At 39.3% G+C, this 16,210-nt stretch overlaps 4 protein-coding genes across 4 annotated transcripts; 3 read left to right on the top strand and 1 right to left on the bottom strand.

Moving 5' to 3' along the window:
* The first annotated feature begins 566 nt into the window (after nt 1-566).
* Nucleotides 567-3,750, top strand: LOC106436856 (KH domain-containing protein At4g18375). The gene is given in 9 exon segments (XM_013877803.3): nt 567-718; nt 900-1,531; nt 1,756-1,914; nt 1,916-2,010; nt 2,012-2,498; nt 2,573-2,857; nt 2,933-2,988; nt 3,069-3,168; nt 3,299-3,750. Coding segments are annotated over 8 exon segments (1,920 nt in total). The 5' UTR covers nt 567-718; nt 900-928; the 3' UTR covers nt 3,434-3,750.
* Nucleotides 3,751-3,989: 239 nt separating this feature from the next.
* On the top strand, nt 3,990-9,427 carry LOC125589822 (protein FAR1-RELATED SEQUENCE 5-like). Its single transcript, XM_048762376.1, has 2 exons — nt 3,990-5,642; nt 6,236-9,427. The coding sequence occupies exon 2, from the start codon at nt 6,243-6,245 to the stop codon at nt 8,736-8,738; it is 2,496 nt and encodes an 831-aa protein (XP_048618333.1). The 5' UTR covers nt 3,990-5,642; nt 6,236-6,242; the 3' UTR covers nt 8,739-9,427.
* A 55-nt stretch (nt 9,428-9,482) lies between these two features.
* Nucleotides 9,483-12,596, bottom strand: LOC106436851 (uncharacterized protein At3g43530-like). Its single transcript, XM_048762375.1, has 4 exons — nt 12,259-12,596; nt 11,481-12,185; nt 11,240-11,401; nt 9,483-11,158 (listed from the first exon to the last, which is right to left on the bottom strand). Exons 2-4 carry the CDS (start codon nt 12,006-12,008, stop codon nt 9,716-9,718), a joined length of 2,133 nt encoding a protein of 710 aa, XP_048618332.1. The 5' UTR covers nt 12,009-12,185; nt 12,259-12,596; the 3' UTR covers nt 9,483-9,715.
* Nucleotides 12,597-13,560: 964 nt separating this feature from the next.
* Nucleotides 13,561-15,990, top strand: LOC106436857 (ornithine aminotransferase, mitochondrial). Its single transcript, NM_001316290.1, is given in 9 exon segments — nt 13,561-13,724; nt 13,950-14,058; nt 14,163-14,553; nt 14,618-14,673; nt 14,746-14,898; nt 14,987-15,084; nt 15,177-15,257; nt 15,330-15,563; nt 15,662-15,990. Coding segments are annotated over 9 exon segments (1,431 nt in total). The 3' UTR covers nt 15,807-15,990.
* The last annotated feature ends 220 nt before the right edge of the window (nt 15,991-16,210 follow it).

Raw genomic sequence — 16,210 nt, 5'->3', positions numbered from 1 at the left:
CGACTCAATCTCTTCCAGCTTCAGTAACCTCTCTCTTTCTCTCTGTAATCTCAGCTTCTTCGCTCTCTCTGTTTGTTACGATGAAGACAATGATCCTAACGGCCTGTGGGGTCTACTCCCATTTGTAACAAACTCCTTTGCCAGATGTCTCAAAGCTCAACGAGCTGAACTCGTTTTTCTCTTCTTGTTAACGTCTAAAGCCCAATACACTTTGCCCATTCCTCAACCGAAACGTATAAGGCCCACTTAGCCCAGACCTGATACGACACCGTACTTCACAGATGGTAAGAATCGTTCAATCCTGATTCTAGTATTGGGTGGTATAAGTGTATAACCAACTGCACCTCCTAAATCTATTTTTTTTAATTTCAATTTAACTTTATTTCATTATAAACGAAAAAAAAAAACTTTACTTGTTACAAAATAAAAAAGAAAAACTTTAGGGGCCTAATAAATAATAATTTTGAGAGAATCGGACCAAATACCAAAATCAGAAACAAAGTAAGTTCCTGCAGTGATAATTAAGCGACCCCACAAAGGAAATATAACCGAAGAGATCATCAAAGTATCTTTAGAACACGTCGCCGTCTTCTTCTTCCTCTTCTGGTACAGACAATAAATCTCTCTCTCTCTCTCCTCGTTTTCACAAACAGTTAGAGTTTTGTTTCTTCTTCATCTCTTAAAATCTCTGTACAGAGAAAATATCTTCAATCCTCTCGTATGTTCGTTTTCTCTTGAATTGATTTCATATCTAATTCCAATTATCGAACTTTCAGTTTTTCTTATCCACCCCAATTTCAGTTTTCCTTTTTCTAGGGTTTCTCTCTCATTCAATTGCATTATTAGGATTCAATTGAATTTCAATTTAACAACAAAAGATTATCACTTTCCTGTTTCAGGCCTCTGTAAATTTGCAAGAGACACAACAATGGTTGAGCGTGGTAATAAGAGAACTCATAACCGTACTACCAGAGACGACAACAACAGGAACCAAAAGAGAAGACTTTCACACCAAACCGAAGAAAAACTCAACAACAAAGACGATCTCGTCGTCTACAGAATCCTCTGCCCTAGTGGGGTCATCGGAAGCGTGATAGGCAAGAGTGGCAAAGTCATCAACACGATCAGACAAGAAACCAGAGCCAGAATCAAAGTCGTTGACCCTTTCCCAGGCTGTACCGAAAGAGTCCTAACGATCTACTGCACGGTCAACGACAAGAAGGACATTGCTGAAATAGAGAACAGTGACCAGATCGCCCCTTTGTGCTCTGCTCAAGACGCTCTGCTAAAACTCCATGATGCTATCGTTGCTTCTTTAGCTACTGCTGCTGAGAACACTAAGATAGGTAGAGATGATATTAGAGAGTGCCGGCTTTTGGTACCGACTAGTCAGTGTTCTAATGTGATTGGTAAAGCTGGTTCGACGGTTAAGAAGGTTAGGAGTAGAACCGGAGCTAATGTTAAGATTGTCTCCAAAGATGTCTCGGATCCTTCACATGCTTGTGCTATGGATTTTGACAACATTGTTTCGGTTAGTGTCTGAAACCTTTATGATTATTCTTATCTCTTTCTAGAGCCGTTCTTGAGATTTTGGGGGTTGTAGTCGGTTTAGTAAAGATTTCAATAATAAATTTGTATTTTTTACAAATTTGGGGGTCTATGTATGGGCCAGAGGCGAATGTTTCATTCGGTTTTGCCCAGGACCGGCCCTCCTGTCTCTTTATTTTGCTAATGTTTTGATTACTGTGTGATTAGATATCTGGAGGGGCTGAGTCAGTAAAGAAAGCACTGTTTGCTGTTTCTGCAATCATGTACAAGTTCAGTCCTAAAGAACAGATTCCTCTTGACGCAACTGTTCAAGAAGCTCCTGCAAGTATTATAATCCCATCTGATCTTTCCATCTATCCGCAAACCGGGTTTATACCAGAGTCAAGATCCTATCTTCCAACATGGAGCCAATGTACCATCCTTTATAGGCACACTACCACAGGGTTATGGAGAAACCGCAACGCCGGGTTTTCTCTTCCCCCGCTCTTCCTGTGGTTCATCATGGTACTTTTGGCGGCGGGTCTTCTTCTAGGCAAGAAGAGTTGGTTGTGAAAGTTCTGTGCTCTTCTTCCAACATCGGTCGTGTTATCGGTAAAGGAGGTTCGACCATTAAGGGAATAAGACAAGCGAGCGGGTCTCGTATCGAGGTGAATGACTCGAGGGCGAGGGCGAATCATGACGAGGACTGTGTTATCATTGTAACGTCCAAAGAGTCTCCTGATGATTTGAAGTCGATGGCGGTCGAGGCTGTGCTTTTGCTTCAAGAGAAGATAAACGATGAAGACGAGGAGAAGCCTAAGATGCAGCTCCTTGTGCCTTCTAAGGTGATAGGATGCATTATAGGGAAGAGTGGTTCGATCATAAGCGAGATTAGGAAGAAGACGAACGCTAATATTTATATCTCGAAAGAGAATAATAAGTGTGCTGATCTAAATGATGAGCTCGTTGAGGTAAACCATTCTTTAGAATCATTCAGCCTTTTTTTGCTTTCACTTGATTGCTCTAATAATGTTTTGGTTTATAGATATCGGGTGAAGCAAGCAATGTGAGGGATGCGCTTATTCAGATAGTTTTGAGGCTTCGAGATGATGTTTTGAGAGATAGAGAGACGACTGGTTTCAGGAACCAACAACCTCCTGCAAGATCTGAGAAGAGTAGTTTCTTCTCTTCTTTGGAGAGAAGTAATGCTGCTGCTCTTGCACTAACTCCATCTTTCATGTCTTCTGTTCCGCAAGTTTCTCCTGTGGATTTTGATAGGAGACCAGAGGGAGGCATGAGCGGTGGACTCTATGGTTATGGAAGTTTTCCGGTAACATCTCCTTCTCCTTAAATTATTTGATTTTCTGTGTGTTAGTGTAGCTCATAAGTGTTTTTGTACAAACAGGCGGGGGATAACAGTTATGGATCCAACTCTTCATACTCATCCAGTAGATATGGAGGGTAAGCTTGCAGCTACTATGACAAAGTTATTTTCGTTTTATTGTTTTTTGGTTATTTCAAGTTATCTTGTGCATTCACAGGTTGCCTCATCCTTCTACTACAATGGAGATTCGTATCCCGTCCAATGCAGTGGGTAAAGTAATGGGGAGAGGAGGAGGCAACTTGGACAACATAAGAAGGGTTTGTTTTATTTACATTTTCTTTTTTTTTTTTACTTCCTCGTTCCTAGCTGATCACCATATAGCCTCGGGTCACCGTCTAACATTTTTCACATGATATGTTCCCTCTTTGCTCTCTCTCTTTCTATCAGATATCAGGAGCTATGATAGAAATATCTGATTCAGAATCTTCTTCACATGGAGGTCGCATTGCTCTCATTTCCGGAACGCCTGAACAGAAGCGTACCGCAGAGAACTTGTTCCAAGCTTTTATCATGTCCACTTGAGTAGTTTTGCTCTGCCCCTGAAACCCCTTCTTCCGAAGAAGTGTGTTCCTGTCTTTCTAGCTCGCTCGCTCTCCTTCCATCAAGCTCGTGTTTGACTATGGTTGGATCTGTATTCTATCATCCAGACTTTCGATATTTCGAGCATCCATTCGGTAACTTTTTATATAGTTTCTCGTGCTATAGACATCTTATAGTCTTTCTCAGGACCATTCATTCTCCCTTCCCTTGCGACCTGTTCGCTCAATAAATGATAATATTATCTCTGTGCAATAGAAAACAAATCGTTCTTGTTTCAATCAAGCTATATGCTTATTCTCTGTTTTGCGCTTAAGTCCAAAGCAGTCCTATCAGTTATGTGTTAGTTTTTCTGTCTCTACAAAACCCCCATGCTTCTCAGCTTATTGATATGTGATGCCAAGTTATACTCTTATCACATCTCAATCAAATCATGTTCTTGTGTGTTTCTCTATAAATTTCTCCAGTGAACAGCCATAACTTCAATAACAATAGCCTTTAGATCTTTTCTCCTTGATGACTGGGATCTCCTCTGCTACAATATTAGAGTCTTTTTTGTCTAGCTCCAGTTGATTGATTGATCTAACTCTAATACTGTTTCTTATTCACTCTTTTCCTGAAACATATTCCGTGAACTCTGAGGTATCTTATCTCCTCCATAACTTGATCATGATCCGATTCTGCTTGTAGCAAACTAGGTTATGAGTAGAGGATTTTAGCATTTTAGAACACGCAACAAGTAAAGCTTTACTGATTGTGTTGTGTGTTTATTCACTCTACCTTTTGAGGGTCTTGTCACTCCTCACTGGCGTGTTTTCCGATTCCCTCATTAGAATCAATGTCTTGAGTTTTCTGACTGTGTTGAGTTTTTGCTTTAGCCTTTGCCGGTCTGATCACTTTGCTCTGGCATTTATACAGACAACCAATGCGGTTCAACGTAGTAACTAGGTTGCTAGAAACAGGCAACAATCTTTTTTTTTTTTTTTTTTTGCTTTTGGCTTTTGGCTTTTGCCTTTGAACGTGCCTCAACATCCCTTGTCTCCGTTTCTTCTTTCCCGCTTAATCCCAACAGTCTTTCATCAATGTGACATATGTATTATACATTGCTTAGTTCTTTGTAAATTATATAGTCTTGCCTTCTTGGCATCTTTTTTCTATATAAATCACAAGTTTATTGAGGAAAGATTCTTAGAAACAGATAAGATATTTATCCATTTGGAAAGTTTTGCAAAATGTCATTGCCAAAGCACTAGTTGAGGTCTGAAAGCCTTATGAGCAGAAGTAATAAATAACTCGGGGAAGAAGCGGGGTAGAGGAATTGGTCAACTCATCAGGCTCATGACCTGAAGATTACAGGTTCGAATCATGTCCCCGCACTAAGTAAGGGTTTCATTCTGCATCACTGTCCCCGTCGTTGTAGTAGATAACGTTACGCAATTGTAAAGTGATTTTCCATTTTTTCTAATAATACTGTGATTACTATTCTTCTCATCTCTACTGGATAATAAAATTACAGAATGAACAAAAAAAAATAAGGATAAGAACATGGGAATGTGTGAAACTTAGGAAAAAAAGACAACATATTGTTATTGTCGTTTTCCCAAAATTCTCAAGTCCGTATCAATTAAGCACACCTCTTTAGTTAGCTTGTGTAGATGAGACCAAAATAAATTAAACCGAACTAAACCGTAAATCGATTTAAATTTCCCTTAACAAATTGAGAACCATTTTTTAATGTGATATGATGCATCCCGAGAAACGATCACTTTCTTGGAAAACGAACAAAAGTAAGAAGAGAAAGAAGGAAAGTAATCTATATTGACCCCGTTGGAAATTTTGTATTCTCGATACCCCAATTCTTTTCTAACTACCCTACCATATTTCTCTTCTCTTTATTATTCTCAGCTATTATATTATTATCTATTTCTTGCTGACCTCACACCTTACTTTCTAATTTTGAAATACTTTCTAATTTTAGAAATAGAAAGCGGACCCTTCATCCTCCCACATAAAATCCATAATTAATGGACACTTAACAAGCGATCCCACACTCCATCTACCTCTCTCCTTCCCACAGGTGTCCATCTGTTCCTTTTTTTTTCAGATTATGCTCCATTTTTTCCAACCACCTGCGAATTCTTCTTCCCCTTCAAGCTCCATTGGCGTTTTTTGGAGGTTATTTTGACGAAAATTGGTACGATTTTTTCATGAAATTTTCATACTAATATACTACTTATGTTCTATGTGTTATGGGTAACGAAAAAAATAAAAACTTAGCTCTAAAAATCGTAAAAGTTTTCAAAGAAAAATGAAAATAAAGGTTCTCTTCTTTTAACACGATTCTTTTAACACGATTCTTTTAACACGAGTTTGATAGGAAAAAACATAAAAATGGTGTTAGACGATAATGTGAGTTTTGTAACATGTTATTTTTTGATTAAACATACTTAAACCGATGAAAGATTAAAGTTTTAGGTATATTGGTATGAAAATGATGTTTTTTTAGGACTATTTTGTATATTTCTACTTATTTTTCACTGTTTTAAACCAAAATAATACATTACAATATTGGTAGACGATATTGTGAGTTGTATAATACCCCCTGGGTTAGTTAAAAGGGTTAAATCAACAAAAATGAAAATTTATAGAAAATACTGGAATTACTAGTACTACTAAGCTACAATCTGTATTACTTGTATTACTTGTATTACTAAATAGAGTATGTACCAAAGATCTTGGACAACTTAGATTCTTTAAACGGTTAACTCATCATAATTTTTGTTTCAGGAAATCTATGGCCTCACCTATTACAATCATATGTTTTGATTACGGAGGAAGTTACATCAAAGATGGGGGTGAGAGAAGATGGATCTCGGGAGAAGATGAAATTCACACTCTAGTGATGAAGACAGCTGTGGAAGAGATTACGTATTCTGAATTGGTTGAAAGTATATGCAGAAAGATTAAGGCAAATAGAGATGGGATGTTGAAGATTAGTTACTTTCCAATGGTATTGTATTCGAACAAGCCATCATATATTTGGTGTGATGAAGACGTTTTGGGTTATCTCATGCAAGTAAATCATGATAAATGTAGAAGTGTTTTACATGTGGAGATCAGCAGCGACATGGATGATACATATGGTGGTATGTCACTTTTAGGAGATGATGATGAGACTGATGATAGCTATGTTGGTCTTTCTGATGAAGATGATGATGAAACTGATGATAGCTATGTTGGTCTTTCTGATGGGACCGAGGAAGATGACACTGAGCAAGATGGAACTGATCAGGATCATGAGATGGATGGTGTGGTCGCGCTTTACACACCCGAACAACATGAAGACATTGAGATGCATGAGAATTTAGAGCATGGGTATGAAGGAACAGAAGTAAGAGTGGAAGAAGAAGCTGGAGGAGCGGAAGTTGAAGCTGCAAGAGCCGGAGTTGCAGCTGCAAGAGGAGGAGTTGAAGCCACGGCTGCAGTAGAAGAAGAATGGGATGATGGTCTCGATTTGGTTAAGGGTCAAGAATTCAGAACTAAGGTAGCCATGCAAGTTCTAGTTCAGAGGGGTGCACATAAGAATGGTTTTGAGTATGAAACATTGAAGTCCGATACTGTGAGATTTGTGGCAAAATGTCGAGGAGCCAAAGAAGGTTGCAAGTGGTATTTGCGTGTAGTAAAGCTTAAGAATTCAGATCTTTGGACGGTTAGAACTTACAACAAGTCTCATACATGCTCAGTAGTAACTACAAGTACCCTTAGAAACAGAAGGAGAGGCACACCACATGTTGTCGCATCTGTTTTGAGTGAAGAATATCCCGGTAGATATGACACACCAACACCAGCTGATCTGATCAGTATGGTTACCCACAAGGTTGGTGTTGATGTGTCGTATGCCACAGCATGGAGAGGAAAAAGGATGGCTGCTAATGAAGTCCGAGGTACTCCGGAAGAGAGTTTTTCTATGATACACTCCTACATGTACATGCTTAAGTTGAAGAATCCTGACTCAGTAAGTTATGTTGAAGTGGATGCGGCAAAAAGATTTAAGTATCTATTTTTCGCATTTGGAGCTTCCATAGAAGGATTCGCAGCGATGAGGAAAGTTATCATTGTGGATGGAACACATCTTAAGCATGTTTATGGTGGAGTTCTGCTTGTTGCGACGGCTCAAGATCCGGATCGTCACCACTACCCTATCGCATTTGGTGTAGTTGATGGTGAGAAAGACGAAAGCTGGATGTGGTTTATGAATAAGTTGAGGTCAGTGATAGCAGATGAAGGCGAATTGGTGTTTCTTTCGGATAGAAATGCGAGCTTGATCAAGTCAATACGTGAGGTGTTCCCAATGGCTGCACATGGGTATTGTATCTGGCATTTGTCTCAAAATGTCAAAGGACATGTTTTCAACAATAGAGACGCTTGCGCAAGCAAGTTTACAGAGTGTGCACATGCTTATACAGTGGCTGAGTTCGATGATCTCTACGATGCCTTTTCCAGAAGGTATCCTTCTGCTGCGGCGTATCTGGAGAAAAGTGTTGAAGTGAGAAAATGGGCAAGATGTTACTTTGAAGGAGACAGATACAATGTTAACACAACTAATGCAGCAGAATCCATTAATGGTGTTCTTCGGGAAGCGAGGAAATTCTTCATGCTACCGATGATTGATGTTATCATCAAGAAAATGACTGAATGGTTTAACAAACATAGGAAGAAGGCAGCTGAAATACCAGTCACAAAGAAGCTTGTGCCAACAGTGGAAAAGGAGTTGTCAAAAAGATGTTTGGAAGCGAGGTGTTTAGATGTTGTTGAGATAAACAGCTTCCACCTTGAGTACAATGTCAATGGTAGTGACGGAAAGATTTATACGGTTGATTTGGCAAGAAAAATGTGCACCTGCAGGTGTTTTGATCTAGACAAAATCCCATGTGTTCATGCTGCTGCTGCTGCCAAGTTCTTGAGCGTAGGAAGAGATCTTCATCTACAAGAGTTTTGTTCAAAATACTATTTGGTGGAGTTGTGGGCATTGGCATACTGTAGGACGATTTATCCAGTTCCTCATATGTCTGAATGGGTCATACCTGATGAGATTCGAGCACTTAAAGTTCTTCCCCCGGTATACGAAAAAAAGAAAGGACCCACTCAAAAGCAAAGGTTTCCATCAGCCGGAGAATCTCGTGGACGGAGAAGAGGACGCGGAAGGGGAAGAGGCAGGGGCAGGGGAAGGAGAGGCGGACGTTTGCATGAGTATTTTGAATGTGGAAGTACTTTTTCCCCCACTGAGTAACATGGAACTCTTGTACTAGGTAACACTGCACTACTCGGTATTACTGTGAACTACTATGTGTAATATGGACTACTCGGTACTACTGCGAACTACTATGTGTAATATGGACTACTAGGTACTACTTTGGACTACCTTGAACTACTTTGAACTACTTTGAACTACTTTGAATTACTATGTAGTATGCATGTTTCAAAGAACTTTTGTTTTCGTCTTATTATTTATTTTTAGTAAAAAATATCTCATATATTACGAGATTATATGGTCATATTTGTGTTTATTTGCCAAATTAGACATAAAATACTCTTAAATTCTGAAATTAGTTGAAAACCTCTCATTTCTATAGAAAACATCCTTCTACTTCTATACTAATGTCTTGATGTGAAGGCCATAATAGGATGAAATTCAGAAAATACGCATTTTATTTAAAAAAATTATGTCAGTGTGTTATATATAATCTAAAATTGTCTAAATACATTTGTATTACTAATAAATTTAATTTCTTCAGGTTGTATTACTAAAAAATGTTCTGATTTACAAAAATATTACTATGAAGAATGAAATATTACTACTTCCTTGAGTACTACTAAGAGTATTCAAACATGTTTTGTTTAATATTATATTTTACACGTTTTAGACATGTGCTATTTTTTTTTCTTATATTTTACACGTTTTACACGTTTTATACATGTGCCATTTTTTTTCTTATATTTTTTTTTCTTATTGTTGACAATTTTGTTTGTCTTAGTAATACATAATAAACCTAGTAGTACAAATGTGTTTTCTTAAGACTTAGATCGTTTTGTCCTCAATTGGGCCAAACCTGCTGCAAGACAATCACACAACACAGAGCATCCTACATAAGAGATATCATTCAAGTTTTACAGACCAGCAAGCAACAAAACATAACTTCTTACATAAGTTCACAACAAATCCGAGATAAATACTTAACACCCAAAATATTTTAAGCTTCTTGTCTTCTACGCCTTTGTTCTAGGCTTCTTCTTGCGCCCTTCAATCTCATCAGTGTTAGCTTCAGTGAAAGGAGTGGAAACCCACTGTGAACGTGAACGTATCCTTTTTGTCTGTTCTGGCGTTGTGAACTTCTTTGGTTCAGTATCCTTTCTCGGTCTACCCCTCGGCTTAGGAGCCTGCTTAGTAGCGTGCTTCCTCAATGCCATTTGTTTTGGCCTATGCTTGACCCCAGTTCCAGAAGGCTTGGCTGCTCCCTTGTCAGCTTCCTTCGTTTCACAAGTACTGCCTTCGTAGACAACCATTTTTCCAGCCTCTTCCTCAGGTTCTTCCACCTCTTCCTCCACCATTTTTCCAGCCTCTTCCTCAGGCTCTACCACTTCTTCCTCCACCATTTTTTCACCCTCTTCCTCAGGTTCTTCCACCTCTTCCTCCACCATTTTTTCACCCTCTTCCTCAGGTTCTTTCATCTCTTCCTCCACCATTTTTTCAGCCTTTCCGAACAACTTCTCTGGTGTTGTTAGGATTTGTCTCCTCGCGGCTGCTGCCTTAGTCCTACCACGTGGTGGTGTAGCAGTTTTCTCGGTTTCAACTTCAACCCGAGCCTCTGTTTCAACCTCTTCTTCAATCTCATTGGCTTCATTCATCTCAACCTCATCTTGAACCTCATCAGGTTCCTTCTGAGCCTCTTCTTCACTCTCTTCCTCATCCTCTTTTTCTTTGTCTTCTTCAGCTTCTGCTTCTGCTTCAGGTTCAGGTTCTGTCTCTTCCTCAGAACCTCTATCGTCCTTCTGAGCGTCTTCTTCACTCTCTTTCTCTTCTACCACCTCTGTATTTTCAACCATATCTTCATCTACAGGTTCTTTGGTTGTTGCGTCCGCTCCATTGCTGTCATTCCGCTGTCCACCCCAGTCATAATCCATGCCTTGATAGTCGAAACCGTCATTGTTCTCCTTATCCTCCTCCTTCTCTTTCATTTCCTTCATTTCTTTCTCCACCTTCTTGGCCTTCTTTTTTAAATAATATTGGCAATCTTCAATCTTCTCAAGCTTCTTCTCCATTGCCTTCATCCTTTTACACCTCTTTTTTAAAACAACTTGGCAACGTTCAATCTTCCCAAGTCTCTTGTTCATTTTTTCCACCTTCCCATTCACTTCACTCAAACTTGTCATCAACCTCTCTTCAAACCCTTTCAAAACGTCCTCCAAACTTGTATTAGAGGAGGATGCTTCTTCATGCACTTTCCTTTTGTCTTTCTTCTGAGGAAACTCCCTTGCAGCCACATCTAACTCATAGAGTTCTTGCCAAAAGATAGGCTTCTCCTTAACAGTCAACCACGTGCTCCACAAATTACTCACGCCTTCTTCATTTTCATAGTCTGGCTCCCCATCCATTAAGCGTGCCATGAGAGGTTCCTCATCAACAGTAGGAACAAGAACACTTTCAATAACCTGAAAATTTATACCAAACAAAATATCAAACACATTGTATTCCACTCACTTAATAAAAACAAAACAACACGTAACACATACCTTAATTTCTCCTAGTGTGTCGTACAAATCCTCAAGAGGATAACCCTTCATGCTGTTACTTTGGAACCGCTTTTTACACATCCTCGGACACTTACTCATACAGCCTTCTACACCTTCTCTAAATCGTGCTTTCAGAGCTGGAATACACTCAAATGCCAGGATCTGATTGTCAAAAGAAAAAAAAATCATAAGAAAAAAAATACACTCGAAAAAAAAAATCATAAGGATAAATCAAATTTACCTCCAAAGGAATTATGAACCCGGGAAAGTTGACATTATTCTTAGGTTTCCCTTTCAGATGCTTCATCACGTGAGTGATGGACCGGAGAGCATCTTCAAACGTCAACCGACCCCAAGGAAAGGTTTTACAAACCTCCACATCGTTGACGATTCTTAATACGAAAGGGTCGAACGGGGCATTATACCTTCCCCTCGCTCTGATAATCGTGCCTAAGAAGTAAAGCACTGCCATTTTGAGTCGATCCCCACACGCACTCATACTCAACAACTTCTCTCTCACAGATAGCATAGTGATCTCCTTATGTGATTTGAAATGCCTGTCTACAAACGCAAAGCTTCCAATCTTCTTATACTTAGCCGGGTAGTCATGGCAGTCCAATCCCGAGATGAGAGCATGCTCTCTCATTGAATACCGAATGGGCACTCCATTAACAGCAAACCAAGATGTGTCCTCTGACTCATGTAAAGGAACAGTGCGCAGTAGAAGCATCCACATACCCTGCAGCTTCAAGTTTGGTTCATCGGGCATGTGGAAAAAATGGCAAAACTGAGGGTGGTTTTCAAACCACTCGAGCTCAGGCTTAAACCTAGCCTTCTTCAGAAACTTCACCGTCTCGGTCACATAACACTTGCTCTGTATCTTACACGTCTGGGTGAACTCGGTGTTCTTGAAACATAGCTCATCAGGTGGCAGTGGTTGGCACTCCTGTAAACCAAATAAAAATTATATTAGCATTTGTTTCTTACTAGTCTGTTTATTAGCATTTGGAATAATTTACCTGAGATGATGCAGACTGATTATCGGTTCCCTGATTATCAGACTCAATTCCGTGTGCTGACAGATCATCACTATCATTCTCTGTTGAAAGTTCTTATACATGCTGCTCTTCTACAGGAGCACTGTTTCTTTTTGTGGACTTTTTCTGCTGAGATTTTTTTCTCCCTCGACCTTGGCCTGCCATTATCTATAGCCTCTCAATATCTTGATCCCCTGAATATATACATACACAATAAACGTTCAATAACCACCAACGCTAACAAACCCATTCAATGAAATATCTACAAAATAAATCATTGATTCTTATAGCTGTCTGATCTCAAAACCCTAAATCATTCATTCAATAATAAAATCCAACCAATCAATTCGATCACTACATCACAATTAATCAATCACTCAACTCGGTTTCACATATCAAACAGTCTAGGACATTCTATCACCAAAACAGTTAGTCTTCAATAATCACTAGACTTATCTCAAGTCTGAAACCAAACTTTCAATCTCTATAACCTCAAAACCAAACGTGTCAAAGTTTCAGTCTCTGTAATCCTCATTCTGAAAAAAATCTGAACCTAACCGATTTTCAACCACAATACTTTCAAACGGACTTTCAAACCAACAACAAAATCAATCAAAAATTGGAGAGAGAACATACCTTTTACACGGAAGAGACGAGAACGAAAATAGGAGATGGGAGATGAAGTCTAGGGTTCTGTCGATTGCGTCGCCGACAGAAGGAGCGGGAGAATAGAATACGCCGCAGGAGCAGTTGATTCGATCAATTTTTTCAATTGATTTCGTCAAATCTAGGGTTACAGACTGATTTGGAGAAATCATGAAATCAGAGTAACAAGGAAAGGCACGAGGGACTAAGGGAAGATCAGAGAAGAAGCAGTGAAGGAAGCAGTCAATGCGGTGAGCTTCATCGTTTTCGTCGGTTCTAGGATTTTTTTTTAATTTTCAGGTTTAGAAGATTTAGAAGAGAGTGAGAGACGACAAAGGAAGAGAAAAGGGAAAGGAACGCGCGGATCTGGTTAAGGATCCGGCTAATAGTGGGTCGAGTCAAATAGTTTAGGTTGGATCCTGTAAATATTTGGTTTCATTAAGGGCAATTTCGATTTTCACCACGTTTCTGATTAAAATATATTAAAAATTATATTGTTTTTAATTGGTGGGATAAAATAGAATGAACACATGAGTTACTGGTACAATCCAGAGTAAAGTCCTAGAAACAAAGAGGAGGGAGGGCCCAAAAAGAGCAGAAACAAAAATAAACATTTGCGTCCATTTCTGAAAGACTGTAATGGCAGCAGCCACGAGACGTTTGATTCAGCGTGTGTCTACCACCAGACTTTCTAGTGCCGGAGCACGGCGGAGTTATGGAGGACTGCCGGAATCGAACTCAAAAACTCCGTTATCTTCTTCTCAGCGATTGATTGAACTGGAATCCGAATTCAGCGCCCACAAGTAAAGCCTCCTTCTTTTCTTTTTATCTCCTCAAAGGTTTCGTTTTTCTCCGATTCTGAAATTTCCAACTTTGTCCTCTTCTTTTGGGTTCTGGGTTTTGCTCCTCTTCTTCTTTAATTTACAATCAGCGTTTGCACAAATTGGGTTTGGGATGATCTTTGGTATAAACTTTAGTTGCTAACCTTTTTGTCTGTAAATTATATATCTTGTGTCAAAATATTGTAGTTACCATCCAGTTCCGGTTGTGTTTTCTCGCGGAAATGGCTCAACCATATGGGACCCTGAAGGCAAAAAATACATCGACTTTCTTGCTGCTTACTCCGCTGTTAATCAGGTTCATGACTCCAAAGGCCTCACTCCTCCTCAGCCTCGTTCAACAAAAAGTGGAAAATTTCTTACTTTTTCGATTCTTTTTTATTTTTTTTTTGTATTTCGCAGGGACATTGCCACCCTAAGATCATCAAGGCACTGCAGGAACAAGTGGAGAAGCTCACTTTAAGTTCACGAGCCTTTTATAATGATAAGTTCCCCGTCTTTGCTGAGCGTCTCACTAACATGTTCGGTTATGAGATGGTGCTTCCTATGAACACCGGCGCTGAAGGTGTCGAAACCGCTTTGAAAGTTGCGAGAAAATGGGGTCACGAGAAGAAACACATCCCCAAAGACGAGGCTATAATCGTCTCTTGTTGTGGTTGCTTTCATGGTCGTACGTTAGCAGTTATCTCCATGAGTTGTGACAATGATGCTACTCGCGGGTTCGGACCGTTGTTGCCTGGGAATCTTAAAGTTGATTTTGGTGACGCTGATTCACTTGAGAAGATCTTTAAAGGTATGAATGCTTTAAGATTTGAGCTTAATGAGTGGATCATGTTATTGTTATGATAAAATTTCAGAGAAGGGAGATAAAATAGCTGGATTCCTTTTCGAGCCTATTCAAGGAGAAGCTGGAGTAAGTTCCCTCTTCCCGAGCAATAATAATCATTTTAGAGGATGAATCACATTGGTTTTGCTTTGTTTATAGGTTGTTATTCCTCCTGAGGGTTATTTGAAAGCTGTTAGAGAACTCTGCACAAAACACAACGTTTTGATGATAGCTGATGAAGTACAAAGCGGTCTAGCGAGATCCGGGAAGATGTTAGCTTGTGACTGGGAAGAGATTCGTCCCGACATGGTGGTATGTTCTTTTACTTTTCTGATATACTTCCCGGAGCAAAGCCATTACGTAGCTTATCGAAAATCAATTTGAACTTTCTATTTGAAAGATACTTGGGAAAGCATTAGGTGGAGGAGTGGTTCCAGTAAGTGCAGTGCTTGCTGATAAAAATGTCATGCTTCATATCAAACCTGGCCAACACGGAAGGTTCGCACAAGCGTTACATCAATATATTCTTAGTAACATAACATTTATCAGTCTGTTTGGGATAAAGCTTGTTCCTTTTTTTTGTATTCCAGCACATTTGGTGGGAACCCTTTAGCTAGTGCTGTAGCTATGGCTTCTTTAGATGTTATCGAGGAAGAGAAACTCGTCGAAAGGTACCCACTTTTACTTTCTAAAATAGACTCTGGTTCTTTGGATTAACATTTCCCAGTTCTTGAATCTTGTAGATCAGCAAGTCGTGGAGATGAACTGAGGATTCAACTGAATGAAATCAAGGAAAAGTTTCCTGATTACATAAAAGAAGTAAGAGGGAGAGGATTGTTCAATGCGGTTGAGTTCAACAGCGAAAGCTTATCTCCTGTTTCAGCTTATGATATTTGCTTGAGCTTGAAGGAGAGAGGAGTGTTGGCTAAACCGACTCACAACACCATTGTCCGCTTAACTCCACCACTCTCCATCAGGTAAATTAGAAACAGCTAAACTGGTCTGGTTTCTTTAGCGGTTTTATCATTGGTTATCGACTGATTCGGTTACTGATTATTTCTTTTCCTTTTGGCAGCTCTGATGAACTCCGAGAAGGCTCTAAGGCTCTTCGTGATGTTCTTGAGGTCGATCTTCCAAACCTGCAGAAGATCAATGCTGGTAAAACCCCGGTTTCTCACTTAACCGAGTGTGATCGCTGCGGAAGAAGTCTCTATGCTTGAACCAGACCGGAACTTGATCAGGATCTGGTTTAATTTTATTGTTATTATTCGAAAGAATGTGTGTATCTCGTGATTTCATATATATCCGTCTAAAGCCGAATCGGGTTGCACCGAGCCCGTAGTGATAACTTTGGCTTATTTCTGGTTTGGCATTGAATAAAACAGAGTTAGTTGTTTCGACATTTATCGGTTTGGCAGTTATTTTTTTTTTTTTTTAAACAAATTATATTATAGTCTATACTGTATAAGGTGAATACAATTAAGGTATCAACCAAATTGGTGGAACCTAGAAAAACAAGTGATCAACATCAGTCTCATGAAACAAATTGGCAGTTATGTGTCTGTTAAGAACTCGGAAGAATAATATATACTTATATATTAAATAATTCCCAAGGCCCTTTATT

This window comes from Brassica napus, chromosome C7 (genome assembly GCF_020379485.1).
Source record: "Brassica napus cultivar Da-Ae chromosome C7, Da-Ae, whole genome shotgun sequence".
In the NCBI taxonomy this organism is placed as follows: Eukaryota; Viridiplantae; Streptophyta; class Magnoliopsida; order Brassicales; family Brassicaceae; genus Brassica; species Brassica napus.
The sequence above is the reverse complement of the archived record's forward strand: the minus strand, read 5'-3'. Positions and strand labels throughout refer to the sequence as shown.

Bases quoted from the DNA above. Each gene is read 5' to 3' on its own strand.
- LOC106436851 (XM_048762375.1), bottom strand. From the start codon at position 12,008: ATGCCCGATGAACCAAACTTGAAGCTGCAGGGTATGTGGATGCTTCTA. The intron at 11,402-11,480 runs GTAAATTTGATT...TTTGACAATCAG, and splicing joins GGTTCATAATTCCTTTGGAG to ATCCTGGCATTTGAGTGTAT. The intron at 11,159-11,239 runs GTATGTGTTACG...ATAAATTTTCAG, and splicing joins ACACACTAGGAGAAATTAAG to GTTATTGAAAGTGTTCTTGT.
- LOC125589822 (XM_048762376.1), top strand. From the start codon at position 6,243: ATGGCCTCACCTATTACAATCATATGTTTTGATTACGGAGGAAGTTAC.